This window comes from Hyposmocoma kahamanoa, unplaced genomic scaffold (assembly GCF_003589595.1).
Source record: "Hyposmocoma kahamanoa isolate Upper Pololo Valley unplaced genomic scaffold, ASM358959v1 65, whole genome shotgun sequence".
NCBI classification, from domain to species: domain Eukaryota; kingdom Metazoa; phylum Arthropoda; class Insecta; order Lepidoptera; family Cosmopterigidae; genus Hyposmocoma; species Hyposmocoma kahamanoa.
In genome coordinates this window covers 5,100,409-5,115,174 of record NW_020653853.1, presented here as the reverse complement: position 1 = coordinate 5,115,174, position 14,766 = coordinate 5,100,409, and the positions used below count along the sequence as shown (strand labels likewise).

General features: G+C 35.3%; 1 protein-coding gene across 1 annotated transcript; it reads left to right on the top strand.

Annotated features, from left to right (window-relative positions):
• Window positions 1-5,553: 5,553 nt before the first annotated feature.
• Window positions 5,554-14,580, top strand: LOC113231214. The gene is made up of 7 exons (XM_026465420.1): window positions 5,554-5,615; window positions 6,728-6,794; window positions 8,155-8,348; window positions 12,325-12,494; window positions 13,392-13,482; window positions 13,574-13,747; window positions 13,817-14,580. Exons 2-7 carry the CDS (start codon window positions 6,773-6,775, stop codon window positions 13,961-13,963), a joined length of 798 nt encoding a protein of 265 aa, XP_026321205.1. The 5' UTR covers window positions 5,554-5,615; window positions 6,728-6,772; the 3' UTR covers window positions 13,964-14,580.
• The last annotated feature ends 186 nt before the right edge of the window (window positions 14,581-14,766 follow it).

Sequence of the window (14,766 nt, the reverse complement as noted above, 5' to 3'; positions counted from 1 at the left end):
ATAAGGTGATAGATGGAGCCAATGACCGACATGTACCACTATTCAACATCATTTTTAAATTAATTTCTATTAAGATTGAGGATGTTTTGTATCATAGCACCACATTTCTTATTGGTAAGTGTCAATTATTGGGTATTCATTATTGGTGAGTGTTGATTATTGGTTAGTTAATTAGTGGATATTTTTATTGAATGAATCAGGTAGGTTCCCCGAGAAAAATAGGTAAGAAACCTTACGAGTTGCTCTTTGTAGATAAATATTTGTATGCAGGTAAAAACTGTGTGAAAGAGCTAAACAGACCACTCCCATGTAGAAGTTATAATATAATAGCCTTTGGTATAGTCAGTGTTCTCATTGTTACTATTTGGGTGGCTTATACCAGCCTATGCAGCCCTTCATCACTGCAACTATTATCTGATCTATTGTGATATTTTTTTATAGTATCGAGTGGCGGGACGAACAAGTTGTGCGCTTGACAGTAAGCTACACAACTGGCCATAACAATTGCATTGCCACTTGGACCTTTAAATAGCAAAGATCTGAGGGGTGCAGTGGCAGCCCGCCACATTGAGACACAAGTTGACAAGTCCCTACTGCAATGTCATAGCACCCTTCAAAACTGGAATCCAGTAAAGCTCATTGCTATATTACTGTTTGATGGCAAAAATAGGCAGGGTGGAGTTTCCGCTCTGCCCAACATTTATTATTTATTGTTTTACTATAGTTGTAAATGGTAAACTTGGAAAATCGACAGCGATCCTCAATCAATCGACCAATTGAATCCGTAAAATATATCCACAAAACAAATGGATTGTCTAACAAAGTTATATACTAGAAAATACTATCAGAAATAATAAAAATTAGTTCCAGTCAAGGAAAAATTTGTGTGTAATTGTGTGTATTTGCACAATAATTTTGAATGTATTTTGAATGAAAACAATAGTGGTCCTTCGAGGTCAATGCAAATAATATTAAATACATAGTTACTGACATGCATGTTACTCAACGAATCGCGATGCAACAGTTATTTCACTCATAAAGATCTATTAGCAGCTATGACATAATAACGAGAGCAAAAATTACTTCACCAGTAATATGACACCTGTTGAAAAGACAAAATGGATTTTGCATCTCACCTTCGTTTTTTTCGCGCTTTTAACAAAAACTACGCAGAATTTCACCGTCGAGTGAAACTTACCGCGGAAACTCGACTTTCTTACAGCTTATCAAAACTCGTTACAAGATATGAACACGTTTTGATTATTTATATTTTCCTCCGTCGATTTTTATAAATTTTCGTTCGTTGACGTTCATGTGACAGTTCATGACAGTTAGTGGTTGGTGACGCCGGTGACGGATTTTTTAGCTTTGTTTTTTGGCTTTGTGTACGACGGACTTGGTACGGAATTAGTACGGACGTTTTTTTTTTCTTATCTCTCTTGGCTCTATGATGTCAGAAACTATTGTTATCTATCATCAAGAAGAAGATTAGTGGGAGAGAGAAGTTAGTACAAATTGTCGAGGAACGTTTCCATAAACTTATGGCGCCATGCACAGACACATCGTTTTCGATTGAGTTTTTAGGTTTCGCGTTGGAAATCAAACTGTTATTTCGAATTTAAATCGCGTATTGTTTTTTCAAGCTAACCAACGGTTCGGATCCTTTGTAGGTAATATTCTCACAGCTGACATAATATGTACTCTTTGCGGCTGACTGAGATGGTAAAGTCATTAACAAGTTATGTCTGTTAATTAATGTAAACCACCCTATTCTGAACTATAATTACACAAAAGTTATTAATTTAAATACCTTATTTTTAATTCCCAAATATGATTATAATTACGAGTATATACAGGGTGTCCGGTAATGAATGTATCATACTGAAATGGCTTATAGCACAGCTTAAGACTGTTCCAAAAAAAATGCAAAAAAAATCTATCCCATGTAGTACCTAATAGTGGTCGAAAAGGCTCGAGCCTTTTAGCCCTAAATTTTAAGCTTGCGAGTCTTTTTTAAAGGCGGACTCACAAAAGAGTTCGAAAAGGCTCGAGCCTTTTAGAACTAAATTTAAAGCTTGCGAGCCATTTTTAAAGGCGGACTCACAAATCAGTAGTTCTAAAATTGCTCACTATAAAAGGGTTTGAGGCTTTTTTAGGCCGAGGCTTTTTTTAAAGCCTTTTTAGAAGACTGGCGTTAGCGGTCAAAAAGGCTCGAGCTTTTTAGCCTTTTTTTAAGACTCACCGCTTTATAGTGATGGCTACAATATTAATAATAATAAATGGATAATAATAAATATGTCACTACATATTCACACAACGCTATCTAGTCCCAAAGTAAGCAAACTAAAGCTTGTGTTATGGATACTAGACAACCGATAAACAAACATATACATTTATAGACACAGAACAAATTTTCATGTTCATTACACAAACATTTGTCCTCGGTGGGAATCGAACCCACGACCTCTGGATTAGCAGTCAGGATTACTAACCACTACGCCACGACGCCACTATTCTAAAAAGGCTTTAAAAAAGCCTAGGCCTAAAAAAAGCCTCAAGCCCTTTTTTAGTGAGCCATTTTAGAACTACTGTTTTGTGAGTCCGCCTTTAAAAAAGACTCGCAAGCTTTAAATTTAGGGCTACAAGGCTTGAGCCTTTTTGACGGCTAGCAAAAGCCATAAATACAATTAGCCTCGAGGGTTTGAGAGTCATTTAGCTTTTTAGCCTTCTAGCCATCGCTATAAAGCGGCGAGTCTTAAAAAAGGGCTAAAAGGCTCGAGCCTTTTCGACCACTAGTACCTAAGGAATGTTTTTTTTTCTTAAAAGTTAATTATTTTTATCTTATTTTAGGTTTTTGTGCACTATGACTACAAATGAATGAATTTATTTGGTTTTTTGGTGTCATAATATTCTACGGTAACTGTGTCCTTAGATAAGCAGTAAATGGTATGACTAAGTAATGTACATTTTTTTTTTTAAAGTTTAACTTCATTTTTCAGAGAAATAATTTATTTTATACGAAGTTTACGCGCCTTCTGTATAAAAAAAAAGTATGATAACCTGTGTGGCCAAGTACTTTAAAATAATGTAGGTTTAATGAGGATTTCAAAATGATATCATTTCTCATTGTATCTAATGTAAATATGAAATTATTGCTATTAATGTGCAAACGGAGTAAATTTTACTAAAAAACTATGTTTGCAAAATTGGAACATTTCTTATCCTGAATTGTTCTTGACTATTGAGTTTTGATAAAAAATAATATTAGGCATTAATAAAATTTTATTTAAAACTTATTTACAGCAAAAGTATGCAAAAATCCAATCAAAGTAATTTTTCAATTGTTGTCTTTAAAGTACCACGTGGGACCGTTATTTGCCACCTGCACGATAGCCACATTCCGCCCGTCTTTTGTTCATATGATAAGAAAGGTCAGAGTTGGACCAGAGGCAAAGAGTGACAATTAATTCATCAATTCATTAATTCATTCATCAGCAGAAATACTAGATCCCAAACTAGCCGTACGGAGCAACGATTTTCTCTGTTTAATTTCAATGACCTCTTGGGCATCTTGCAGCATCTTGGATAGGCAATACAAACATAATTATTTAATTGTTTTTCCAGTCCATGACATTTTCGTAGACTGCAAACATTTTTGTGCGACGGGTTTGACATCTGTCCAATATAAGAGAGGCCACATTTGCAGTCAAACTTATAATTTCCTGCATACTGTTACATTTCTCGAATATCAGGAACTTAGAAATCTTCTTCAGGGGCTTGAAATGGGTCTTGAGAGATGCACACCTTTAGACTCACATAGAGTATGATCAACAGTAGGTGGTTTCACATGACAACTGTGACACTGGCGTGGAATTTTCGGCTTAATTGCATGTAGGATTTGCTTTCCATGCTAACTTTCTCGTCCATAGGATTCCTTTCACACAAGCCAAGTGCTCTCTGAAACAAAGATTTACTCACGATGACTAACTAGTTAGGATGGTGGTAGGAATTGCCATTGAGGGACCTATCCAAACGGGTTATCTTTTTAAAAACTATGTGGCCTAACATGTAATCATGATTTTTTTTAATCAGAAATCAATGTTTTTTTTGTAATCAAATGACGGGACTAACAAGTGACATGCCTAGCCATAGCAGTTGCAATACCAGCCTAGAATTCCTAGTCCAAATGCACCTGAAATCAAGGTTGCCTAGAATGTATTGCCAGTATATATACTTTGCCATAAGGCAGCCTATTGTTCATTACCTCAGTTCATTAACACTGCTAAACAAATTATAATTATTGTAAATTTGTAACCATTACATTGTTTAATGGCATTTGCTTATTTCACGTTCCACAATTCCAGGAAATAATCTCATTATAATTTAAAGAAGCGAACAGAGTACTAGTATCAGGGTAGTCGTATTCCCAATGTACAAAGTTAATACTTTTTGAAATCATTTATCAATTAATCATAACTAAATAATGTTAATGACAGACCATTGTTGAAACTATTACTTAACCATATCACTGAAATGTTGTACATATGCCATTAAACGTCATTCTTTTATGGATGCACGTAAATGATCAAAACATAGAATCATTATAAAAAGTACGATTGATTCGAACTTGTTCTTTCGTACCATTTTAGTTGACTGAAAAGGAAATTATTTATTGTTTGTATCATATTCTTTACTTTTCCTATTGAAACACCACAAGCTACAAAAACAAGTCTTTGGACTTTTTGAAAACAACCATTTGTTGTCTTTTTTGAAGGTATCAGTTTCTTGTAAAAAATACAAGTACACGCTGTATATTATCAGTCGTGACTGTGACCTTTTTATAATAAACATTTTTTCATAATAAATAATAAATAATAAACAAATAAAAAATGTAATAGCAACTCTATGTACTTTCAAATCGTCTGAAAGCGTTCGGTTTTTACGTACACGAACACGAACTTTGCAGAGAGATACTGAGAAAATAGAAACACTGTACTTTGTGCTAATTAATTTCTACACGAAATTAATTAGCACAAAGTTTAATTTCGTGTAATACAAGAACCCTTTATGAAGCAAATCATTATTTTTGTCAGTTTTCTTTCTAAAGTGCTAGGCGCCACCTAGCCAGCTTTTTGCGAATTATTGTAAAGTGCAGATGTATTTCTGAAGTATTTGTCGTAGACAAAAATAATTCGGTTCAATGGCTTTATGGTATTACCGGAAATGAACTTTTTGGCGGCAACTTTAAATACATTTTCGAGTTTATTAGATAGCAAAAAAAACCCGAGCCCGATGCTATATTCGTAGAAAGTATGGGGTTAGGAGTATTTGAGGCAAACTTAATATTTGAAATTTTAAATTGTATTATAATGTAAAAAATAAATTAAAAAAGGATTAATGACGATTGATTCGAAGTTCGTTCTGAAATGCACGACCTTATAGTTTTGTGAGTATAGTTTTAATTTTGACATGACAACTTCATTTAATAAAAATCGGGTGGCGAAGAAAGGGGTTTTATTATTTTTATTTATATCTTACATATTTGCCATGGATTTAGAATATTATGTGATTATATTCTAAGTCTATGGGTGTTTCATACTTTGTTCTTTTTCAAGGTAATAATTAAATATGATATTTTTATATTATTTTAAGATTTTACTTCTAAGCAGTACACAGATTGCTTTTGTGTCATTTAGAATATTCTGTCTTACTGTTTAACTTCATTATCCGCTCACAACCACCGTGATTCGGCTCCAAAACCTTTACTTGAAATGTACGTACGTTAGATAACAAAATTTTGATGATGGGAAGAACTTTCACATGATTATGAAAACTATAAAATTGCAGAGCATTTTTGCATACAGCTGGAGTTTCCCATGCCGTGCGTGTCACAAAGGTTCTTTGGTGACTTTTTGATAATAAGCCAAAGGAAAAGCTATTACGGAATCACCCATAATTTTTGTCATTAGGCTTATATTCTGGGTCGGGTGGGATTGCCTTCGATGTTTATACAGAGTGTAACATAAAGGCCCGGCCGTAGTTTGCTGAGATACCTATGGTAATCGTAGTAACTGATGACAACTAATTTATTACACCTCGAATGCGCCCTTTTTGAATGGATATTTTTTTTCCAAAATTTGATTTTGTCAATTCGATCACTAACTGTAGAAGTATGTTGGGCATTTTTATTGCACCTGTTCAGTGATAAATAATTGTAATTTATTACCTAAATAATTTCCAAGTCTATGAATCTGAACGACATCAAGAAATAGATATTCCCATTCGACGATCTATTTTTAAAAAATATGAAGTGACGAACGGGACGAACAAGTTGTGCGCCTGATGGTAAGCTACACGCCTGTCCATAGCAGTTGCAGTGCCACTTAGTTCTTTAAATCGCAAAGATCTGAGGCGCACTGCCACTGCGCCCGTCACCCTGAGACATAAGTTGACAAGTCCCATATGCCTGTAATACTTAGACTATGGAAATTTTTCCATCCTCTAAGCTGTAATATCACCAGCACCCTTACCCTTCAAAACCGGAACACAGTATTGACATTGACATGATGGCAGAAATAGATAAGGTGGCAGTACTTTGAATGCTTTCACTAGGAGCTCTATTGCGACTAATTTAAACTACTAGTCTTTATTTCCATAGGCTTTTTATATTTTTCTTTACGTTCATACTGTATAATGTCATGCTAACATGATCTTTTATTTATTACAGATTGTTTAACTATTATTTAGATTTAGAAGGCTTTATACATAGAACATGCCATGGGACATAACAGAGGGTGAGCTCTTTCACAATTTCCTATCTAAAAATTCGACCTTCGCAATTTTTATGCCGCGCACAAATCGTTCTTTCTCCGAGGGTACTTAATGGTAGGGTGACTACGATTACAACATAAATTTAAAAAGTTGCAAATGTGGATTTTAATAACTGTGTGATTGTTCTATCAATAGTAGGTAACCTACTATCACCAGAAACCCAGCATTGACACTGACACATAAAGGGCTGATAATGACTGAAAATCAAATATCCGTTTGATGGAATAAAAATGCTGGTACCCATTTACTATAAAACGCATTCTATATTGCTCTCGTGATTTATCGACCACATGGGCCACTGTATAAATGAGTTTAGGCAATTTACCATTCGATCAAACAACTTTCGATTTCAAGTAGGGTATCTGAAAAAATAGATCGATAATAAAACACCCTTGTCATAACTTTGTAACTACTTGTTCAAAAAAGTGTTTGTAGTGTATGTTATTATGTCACCCTACACAAACGACGAGCGTGCTCCAATAACATCGTAATATTCAGATTCGTCATGTTTTTTATTGTGCCAACCATCACGAAGGCTTAGCGTTTGATATGCTTTCGTGATGGTTGGGAGTGTTCGGGAGTTCGTGAAGCCAATCAGTCAGTAAGTTGGGTAGGAAGTTAATCAACAATATGCAGCGGCCCTACGAGTCTCGGCGAGTTTTGCGTCCCAATAATATGAAGGAGAAATCATATGGTGGTAAGGTACAAATCACGATGTGTTGATAGGGAACACTGTTGACTTGCTCTAGGTACTTATACAATATTATGACTGATTTCTTATAAATCAGTGACTTTAGTACGGTGTCGCTAACGATTTTGGTGTGTAGCGTTCTAGAACCACAAGGTGTCGCGAGCGCAGCGTGTTTCCGTCCACTACTTTTTAAAATATTTTAAATAACAAAATTTTAAAATTGATAGAAACTTTAAAAAAATACGTTCTTAAATATTTAAATAGATTTTGGTATTTTTAAGTTTTTATACATTTTAAAATACTTTTTTGAAATTTAAATTTTATAAAAAAATCGTGGATGAAAACACAGCTGCACTAGAAACACCTGTACAGGGGGTCTACTCTCGACCTCCTTCCGGCATCCGTCCGAAACAATTACTGCCAAATAAGCAATGCTTGACCAAATGAAAAGACGCGTGATGCGCATGAAGCTTCAAAGTGGATACTTGTCTTTTAATTTTGTCGAATATTACTTATTTGACAGTAATTGTTTCGGACGGATGTCGGAAGGAGATCGAGAGTAGACCTCCAGAATCAAAATAGTAAGTCTCTAGGACTTAACTAGTTAATCGAAGTTTATTATTGACGAACAGATTTTGAGTACGTGGTGGTACAGCAGGAGGCTCCACAAATATGCTTTGGTTCAACACTGGAGAAGGAAACGCTGCCAATATCTGGGCCCAACTTGAGTTCATTTATGCGCCGTATTGTCGGTGAAAACTCTCCAAACCTAGGACCTGGAAGTCATGTTGATGGTCGCGACGCATTCCACGACGTCACACATAGAGTAAGAATTGACATTGTCAGATTTCACGATATTAACTTAGTAGAATAAAACAAGTAGGGTAATTCCGTACAAAATAACAGCGCGGCTTGTATGTACACACAACCACCGCGCGCCGTGTACAGACGCACATATTCGTATAATAATGACGCGTTGGAACAACCAGTGTTACGCACATTGCTAGATTATGCAAATGTCCGCGTCCGAAGCACGGCGCGCGGTGTACGTTCACACTTACATGTCTCGTTGCGACGTTTGTTTGTATAGAGTTATCATACTTGTTCTTATTATACTATGATATTAACGTGTACCTCTAAATGCCACTGTACAGAGAGATAGTTAGAGAGAGATTTTTGTTACCGGGAAAAAAGTCATAAATATAAAATTAATTAAAAAACATGAATGTATAGTTATACCCTTAGAGCATATAGGACGGGAGGCGCTATTAGCGTTATTTCTCGAATAAAACTTTCTGCCCCTTTTTGAGGGGCGTGGGGTAGTACTACAAGCAAACAGGTGCACTCAAATGCAAAATCGAATTGTGTCACAATGGTCGCACACAAACAAAAGCCTACAACACTAGCTTATTTTTACAAATACACAGATGAAACCCACATTCATGTCATATCCGTACACAGAATAGGCCTATAAAAATAAATCGATTCTCATGAATATACTAGAGACGGAAAGTTATCGACATGACGGTGACGATAAGTATTACATGCTGGATAATCATGTATATGAAAAATGTAATTCGACTCTTGGCTAGACTGGATGTAGTGAATTTCTTTTCCAATTTTGTGTGTAGTGTAACAGTGGTATTGTTTTACTTGTATTTGCCAGAGGAGATTGCCCATTGACTTACCAATAAATGTATGACAATAAATACAATTCAAAGTCCAAAAACCGCGAAAAAATTTCAGTTTTTTTTTCAGTTTATGGCTTTTCGCAGTCAGCGTTGGAACCAATGACAAGCATGGCCGGAGTTAACCTCTATAAACGTAGTGACATGAATAGAAATATTAAAACAACTAAAACATTTAATTTAAACTGTAAAGTCATTGCAGTATTGCTTAATTTTCTTTGCCACAAATTGAAGGCCCAAAAATTATCCATATTCAGCTTCTACTGGAAATATCAAATGCACCATATTTAGCTTATAGTGAAAACTACTTACTACTACTACTACTAATATTAATTAATTTTACAGTATTATGTTGAATTTTATACGAATTCACTTCAAGTAATAAGAATTATACGTGCAGATATATACGTACATAGAAATATTGTAAATGTGAAAATAGCCGTGTCTCTATGTTGGTGGTTATGACGTGCTGTAAGAAATGTATCGATGATACGAATTTCTAGATTCCAACTAGAAGTAAACTCCAAGTTTCATAATCTCTAAAACCGATTTATAACAAAACCTTTATGCTTTCAGGGGATTTTGGTAGCTTATTACAAAGAAAAGATGAAGTTAATTTGTTTTGTAATATTCCTAAAATAACCTAAAAAAGAACATTTGGGATTACAAAAATTCGAACAAACATTACTTCGGGCCAATGTATTTTCGGACTTCTGATTGATAACTCCAAATAGTAAAACGAATACAACAATATTTTGTTAGTTCTTTATTACTAACATTTAATAAAAAGTAATTTTAAAAATAAGATTAACATTAAATCAACTCTATAGTTTCTTTGTTCTAAATCTAAATATTTCATTCGCTTGTGGTTCGAAAATTGAAATTGACGTAACGGGTCTCTTTCTGTCTTTTGTAGGATAAGGACAGTTAGCTATTTGGTTTTTTTTTTTGCTTTCGTAATTTACGTGTATTGTGCGTATGTACTCGTATATGTAGTTTTTATTTTATTTTTTTTCTTACAGTACGGCATGATTTATGATGATTTATATTAAACAATTACAATTTATTTTCATTATGTATAAATTATTACATTATTATTGAATATACAATACGACGGAGAAATAAATTTGAATAAATTTCGTTATATTATAATCTGTCGATAAAAATAGGAGCTAAAAGAGCGCGTCGCTTCTCTGTAACGAAAAAATAGCCTGTTAGTAAATAGGGAACTTCATAGGCATCCTTATGTCAAATGTTCGAATGTTTTCAAATATTTTTTAATCGATAAATTGAATCAATATGATCATTGTGAAAAAATGTCATAAAATAGAAAATTAGCAATTAATGTAAAAAATAGGCTTATGTATGGAATGTAATTCCACCCTTGGCTAGACTGGATGCAGCAGAGATATTTTTGCAAGTTTGTATAACGCAAGACGACATGTTTCGTGGAGTACTTGACGTGGTGAATTGAATGAATGAATGATGTTTTATTTATTTCTCAATCACAAAAATAGTTGTTTTGTGCTTGTACCTTGACAGAGGGGATTGCCTATCGATGACGCCTCCAGTCCTATATGCTCTAAGGTTATACCTATGTAATAGAAAACATCTACGTTCGGCCACCCCATAACAAAACCTAATAAATATTTTGGACAAAATGTTACAGGAGAGCCCAAAAACACAAATGAAGGTCGCCCTTTACCTTTTACATAAAAAAGTAATAGCACGGGTAGGTTATATATAACAGGTTAAGTAGGGATACCATATCAACGAATATATTGATGTCACAAAAATGATCACAACTTACATATTATTACATTTTTACCCTTTTACTAACTTTAAGTATTTAAGCATTAAGTAAAGTTAACTAATAGTAGCCAGAATTAAAACACAGTTTATTTACTGTATTAGAAAATTTGGAATAAAATTTGATTTTGTTTGACGATTTAATGATGATTTGGCCGGATACCGGGTATCCAGCGAGCAACTAGGTCGGATAGCCGGCCGCCGGATATCTGACCCACTGCCGTAAACACGTCGCGACCAGCTTACAGCGCGTATCGCCGTGATTAATTCATTATTAGTGAATTATTGCACTTTTAAATTGACGATTTGATTTGATGATGTCGTTTTTGTAAAAGGATTAATTTATTCGATAATACAAACAAATACACAGCAGAAAAATGTTAACAATGAAAAAGTGTTTCTAGTTGTTATGAGTATAAGCTTTTTTTGCTGATTGATACTCCATTTACTAGTTTGTTTCAATCTGATTTCATAAATTTGTTTGTGATCTAACTAACCTAAACCTTGATACCAGGTTTGCCAAAAAATATATTTAAATCTACTTACACGTTTCATTATTGTAGGTATGTACCATTGACCTTTGGTAGGTCAATGGTATGTACACATTGTATATATGACAACAGAAGATCGATAATTATTTGAAGACAGTTCAAATCGACTATGATAGCGATCCTTTCATTTGGTCGTGTGGCAATAACGAGTACTTATAAATTAAAATTTAACAAAGTTTGCAAGAGTTTATAGTCAAAAACTCTCCTCTGAAGCTGGTCTCCTTAATTAAAATAAATAGAACCGATTTTTACCACCTAATGCAGATGGTCTTCATCCACCATAATTAGCTTTTAATGAAATTTGAGTACCAAATTAGCAGATAACGTTATCTAACTTCATAGTTCTTTCAGTTGTAATAAAATAATGGTTAATGATCGTGTAGTTGCTGTTTATCCTATTACTATCCTTTTTGATCAATAAATCAATTTATTTGATTTACTGATTGTTAATTTTCCTCAGTTTTAAATATTCGGTATCCGGATATTGTTCTACTATCTGGTGGCCGGCCGGATAAACCGGATACTTACCGGATATCCGTTTCATCTCTACTCAATTTTATAATATATACATTGGATAAAGTTCACTTTAGATTCAATTTAATACGATTGATTATCATCCAATGTTCAGATATATTTGGTTAGTGTTCATGTCCTACGTGAGAACTTATTTGGCAGATGACCGTACGCATTTCAGTTATTTTTGTTTATAAAGGATTGATTTTCTATTTCAACGAGCGTAAGCGATTACCTGCAGAAATACGGCAAATACGGACTCGGGCCGCGAGCACCGCGGTTCATTGTGAAGCACGAGTACCAGCCTCCATGGCGCGAGCCACCTAAACCAGGACCCTGGCCACAAAACTGTGCACCTTTCAATTCTACTGCCAAGAGGAAGAGTATCTTCAAATCTAATGATAATCCCTCGTGAGTTGACATCCATGACTGCAAATCACTTCATAGATTCGTATAATGCTATATGGTTTAACATCTTATTCTATGTGGAAGGATTTTTTTTAAGAATTCACATCACATTTTATTGAGAATAAGCCGGACAGAAGAAGCTTTATTCCAAAATGAGTGAGAATAAGACGTGTGGTGCACGACGACGGCTGTCCGCACGGAAGCGATACACGCTATGTCATTTTCGCTTTTATTGCATGGACATAGGACTTTTTCTAATCGGCTATAGCCGATTCCTTATTAATAATAATAAGTGTAGGGGCTCACTTAAGGAGAAAATAAAACTTTTTTTTTTTTTTTTTTTTTATACATGACAGGCAAATGACTCCACTCCACCTGATGTTAAGTGGAAAGTGGTATCCAAACGCGAAGGAACCTAGTGCAGCGATGAAATCCTCACTGCACTAGCTACCTGATTTCCAGGGGACCCTAAATCTAACTTCGTGTGCATTATGGCGTTACCTAACGTACTAAGGTGTAAAGGTGGATTCACAATGAACAAATTCTGGCAATATACTGCTAGAATTTGTGCATTGTGAGTCCACTTTAATAATGGTTAGGGAGGAGTCCCTAATTATGGTGACTTTATTACGTATATAAAACGCTTATTACACTATCGGATCTCAAGGGCCCGGCGTCAAGGGTGGGCGTGGTCCCTAGTTTGGGCGCCATTTATTAACTTAGGTTACATCATTATTAGGCCCCGTACAGTATTCGGCCAGTCTAGCACGCTCTGACTTGTGAGGACTTCACATACTTAATATATGAAGACTTTTGTGAATTTTCTCCGACATATATTTTTCTGTTGCGTTTTAGTACGTAAGTATATGAAATAATGATCATTTATTGCATTTATTTTAGACCTTGTGATACCAGCCCTGTTTATAAGAAGAAGCAGATTAAATTCGCCTACAGTTTTCAGGGTAAAAAGTCACTGATTTGCCCAGTCGTGGTAAAGTATCAATAGTCTTCTTGCACTTTTCTATACCTTGCAAGCTAGAACGACTTCATGACTTCATTGTTAATAATGACCTTGTTGACAGATGAAATGTGTGCCCTACAATTTGGATCAGTGCGGGGCTTGCGGGTGTTTTTGCTCTGCGGAAGGTGATTACTGGGCGTTTGAGAACCGTATCTTCCTCTGCAGAAGGCATTATAACAAATTTTTCAAACATTGCTTGTCTAAGTTCCAAGGAGCAAAATTGGCTGATTTTAAGGTAACATTTAATACGTTGCAATGAAATCTCTAAACGAATTTGTTTTAAAATGTTTTGTTTTTTGTGCAGCCGATAAGGGATTGTTTCTTCGCACATGCGCACAACAGCTGTAAGGCTGCTGTCAAAATAATGTCGAAAGAAGACATCACGAAGAAACTTCGAAAGGAAGCGTACCTTGACCTTTTCTTCCCAATGAGGCGGTTTTGCGACATCTAAAGTTCACATAAGGGCTAATTCTTTAAGCATCTATGAACTGCAGTATTAGGCGTAGAAGTATTTTGTAAATCTTTTAAAACTTTATGTGTCAACTCTAATGCTAGCAACCCCAGTGAGAAGCAAAGCACGGAAATTGGCAACACCGTTTACATCAATCATCTGACTGCGACAAGAGATTTGTGTTATCTTTCGTATTTATTATTTATTTTCATAAGGAATCAATAATTCAGAGCTCGTGAAAGTCAATATGAAGTTGGATTCAAATAATAAGATGATAAATAACGAGAGTGGAGCGGAAACACCCGAAGATGTGGTGGATCCGCGGCAGAACGCAGAGGATCTTATTGACGAGATACTGGCAGAATTTACCGAGTCTAGGTCGCCGCCTGATGCAGTGAGAAACGGCAACGGGATTCCGGACAACTTGTTCAGCATGATACAGCCACCACGAACGAGAACACCCGCCAATTCACTCTCGGAAACAGCCATAATAGACGATATCGACCCAGCGTCGGATCTCGGTACATCGATACGAAACAAATGCCTCGAACTCGAAGAGATATTGCAGAGCCTCAAATCGCGGCTGAACCACGTAGTGCTGGATGAAAATATAGTCCTCAGCCCTGAAGCCAACTCACTGGAAGCCCAACTTGAACATGACATGGATACAGATTGCCAGGAAGACATTTCCCTTCAAGAGTTTCTTGAGCTTCTCCATTCCCAAAACAATATAGGCCCAACTGGTGTACAGTGATCATTTAAAAGACAATTAACAACTGAATTTACTACTATAATTATATGAC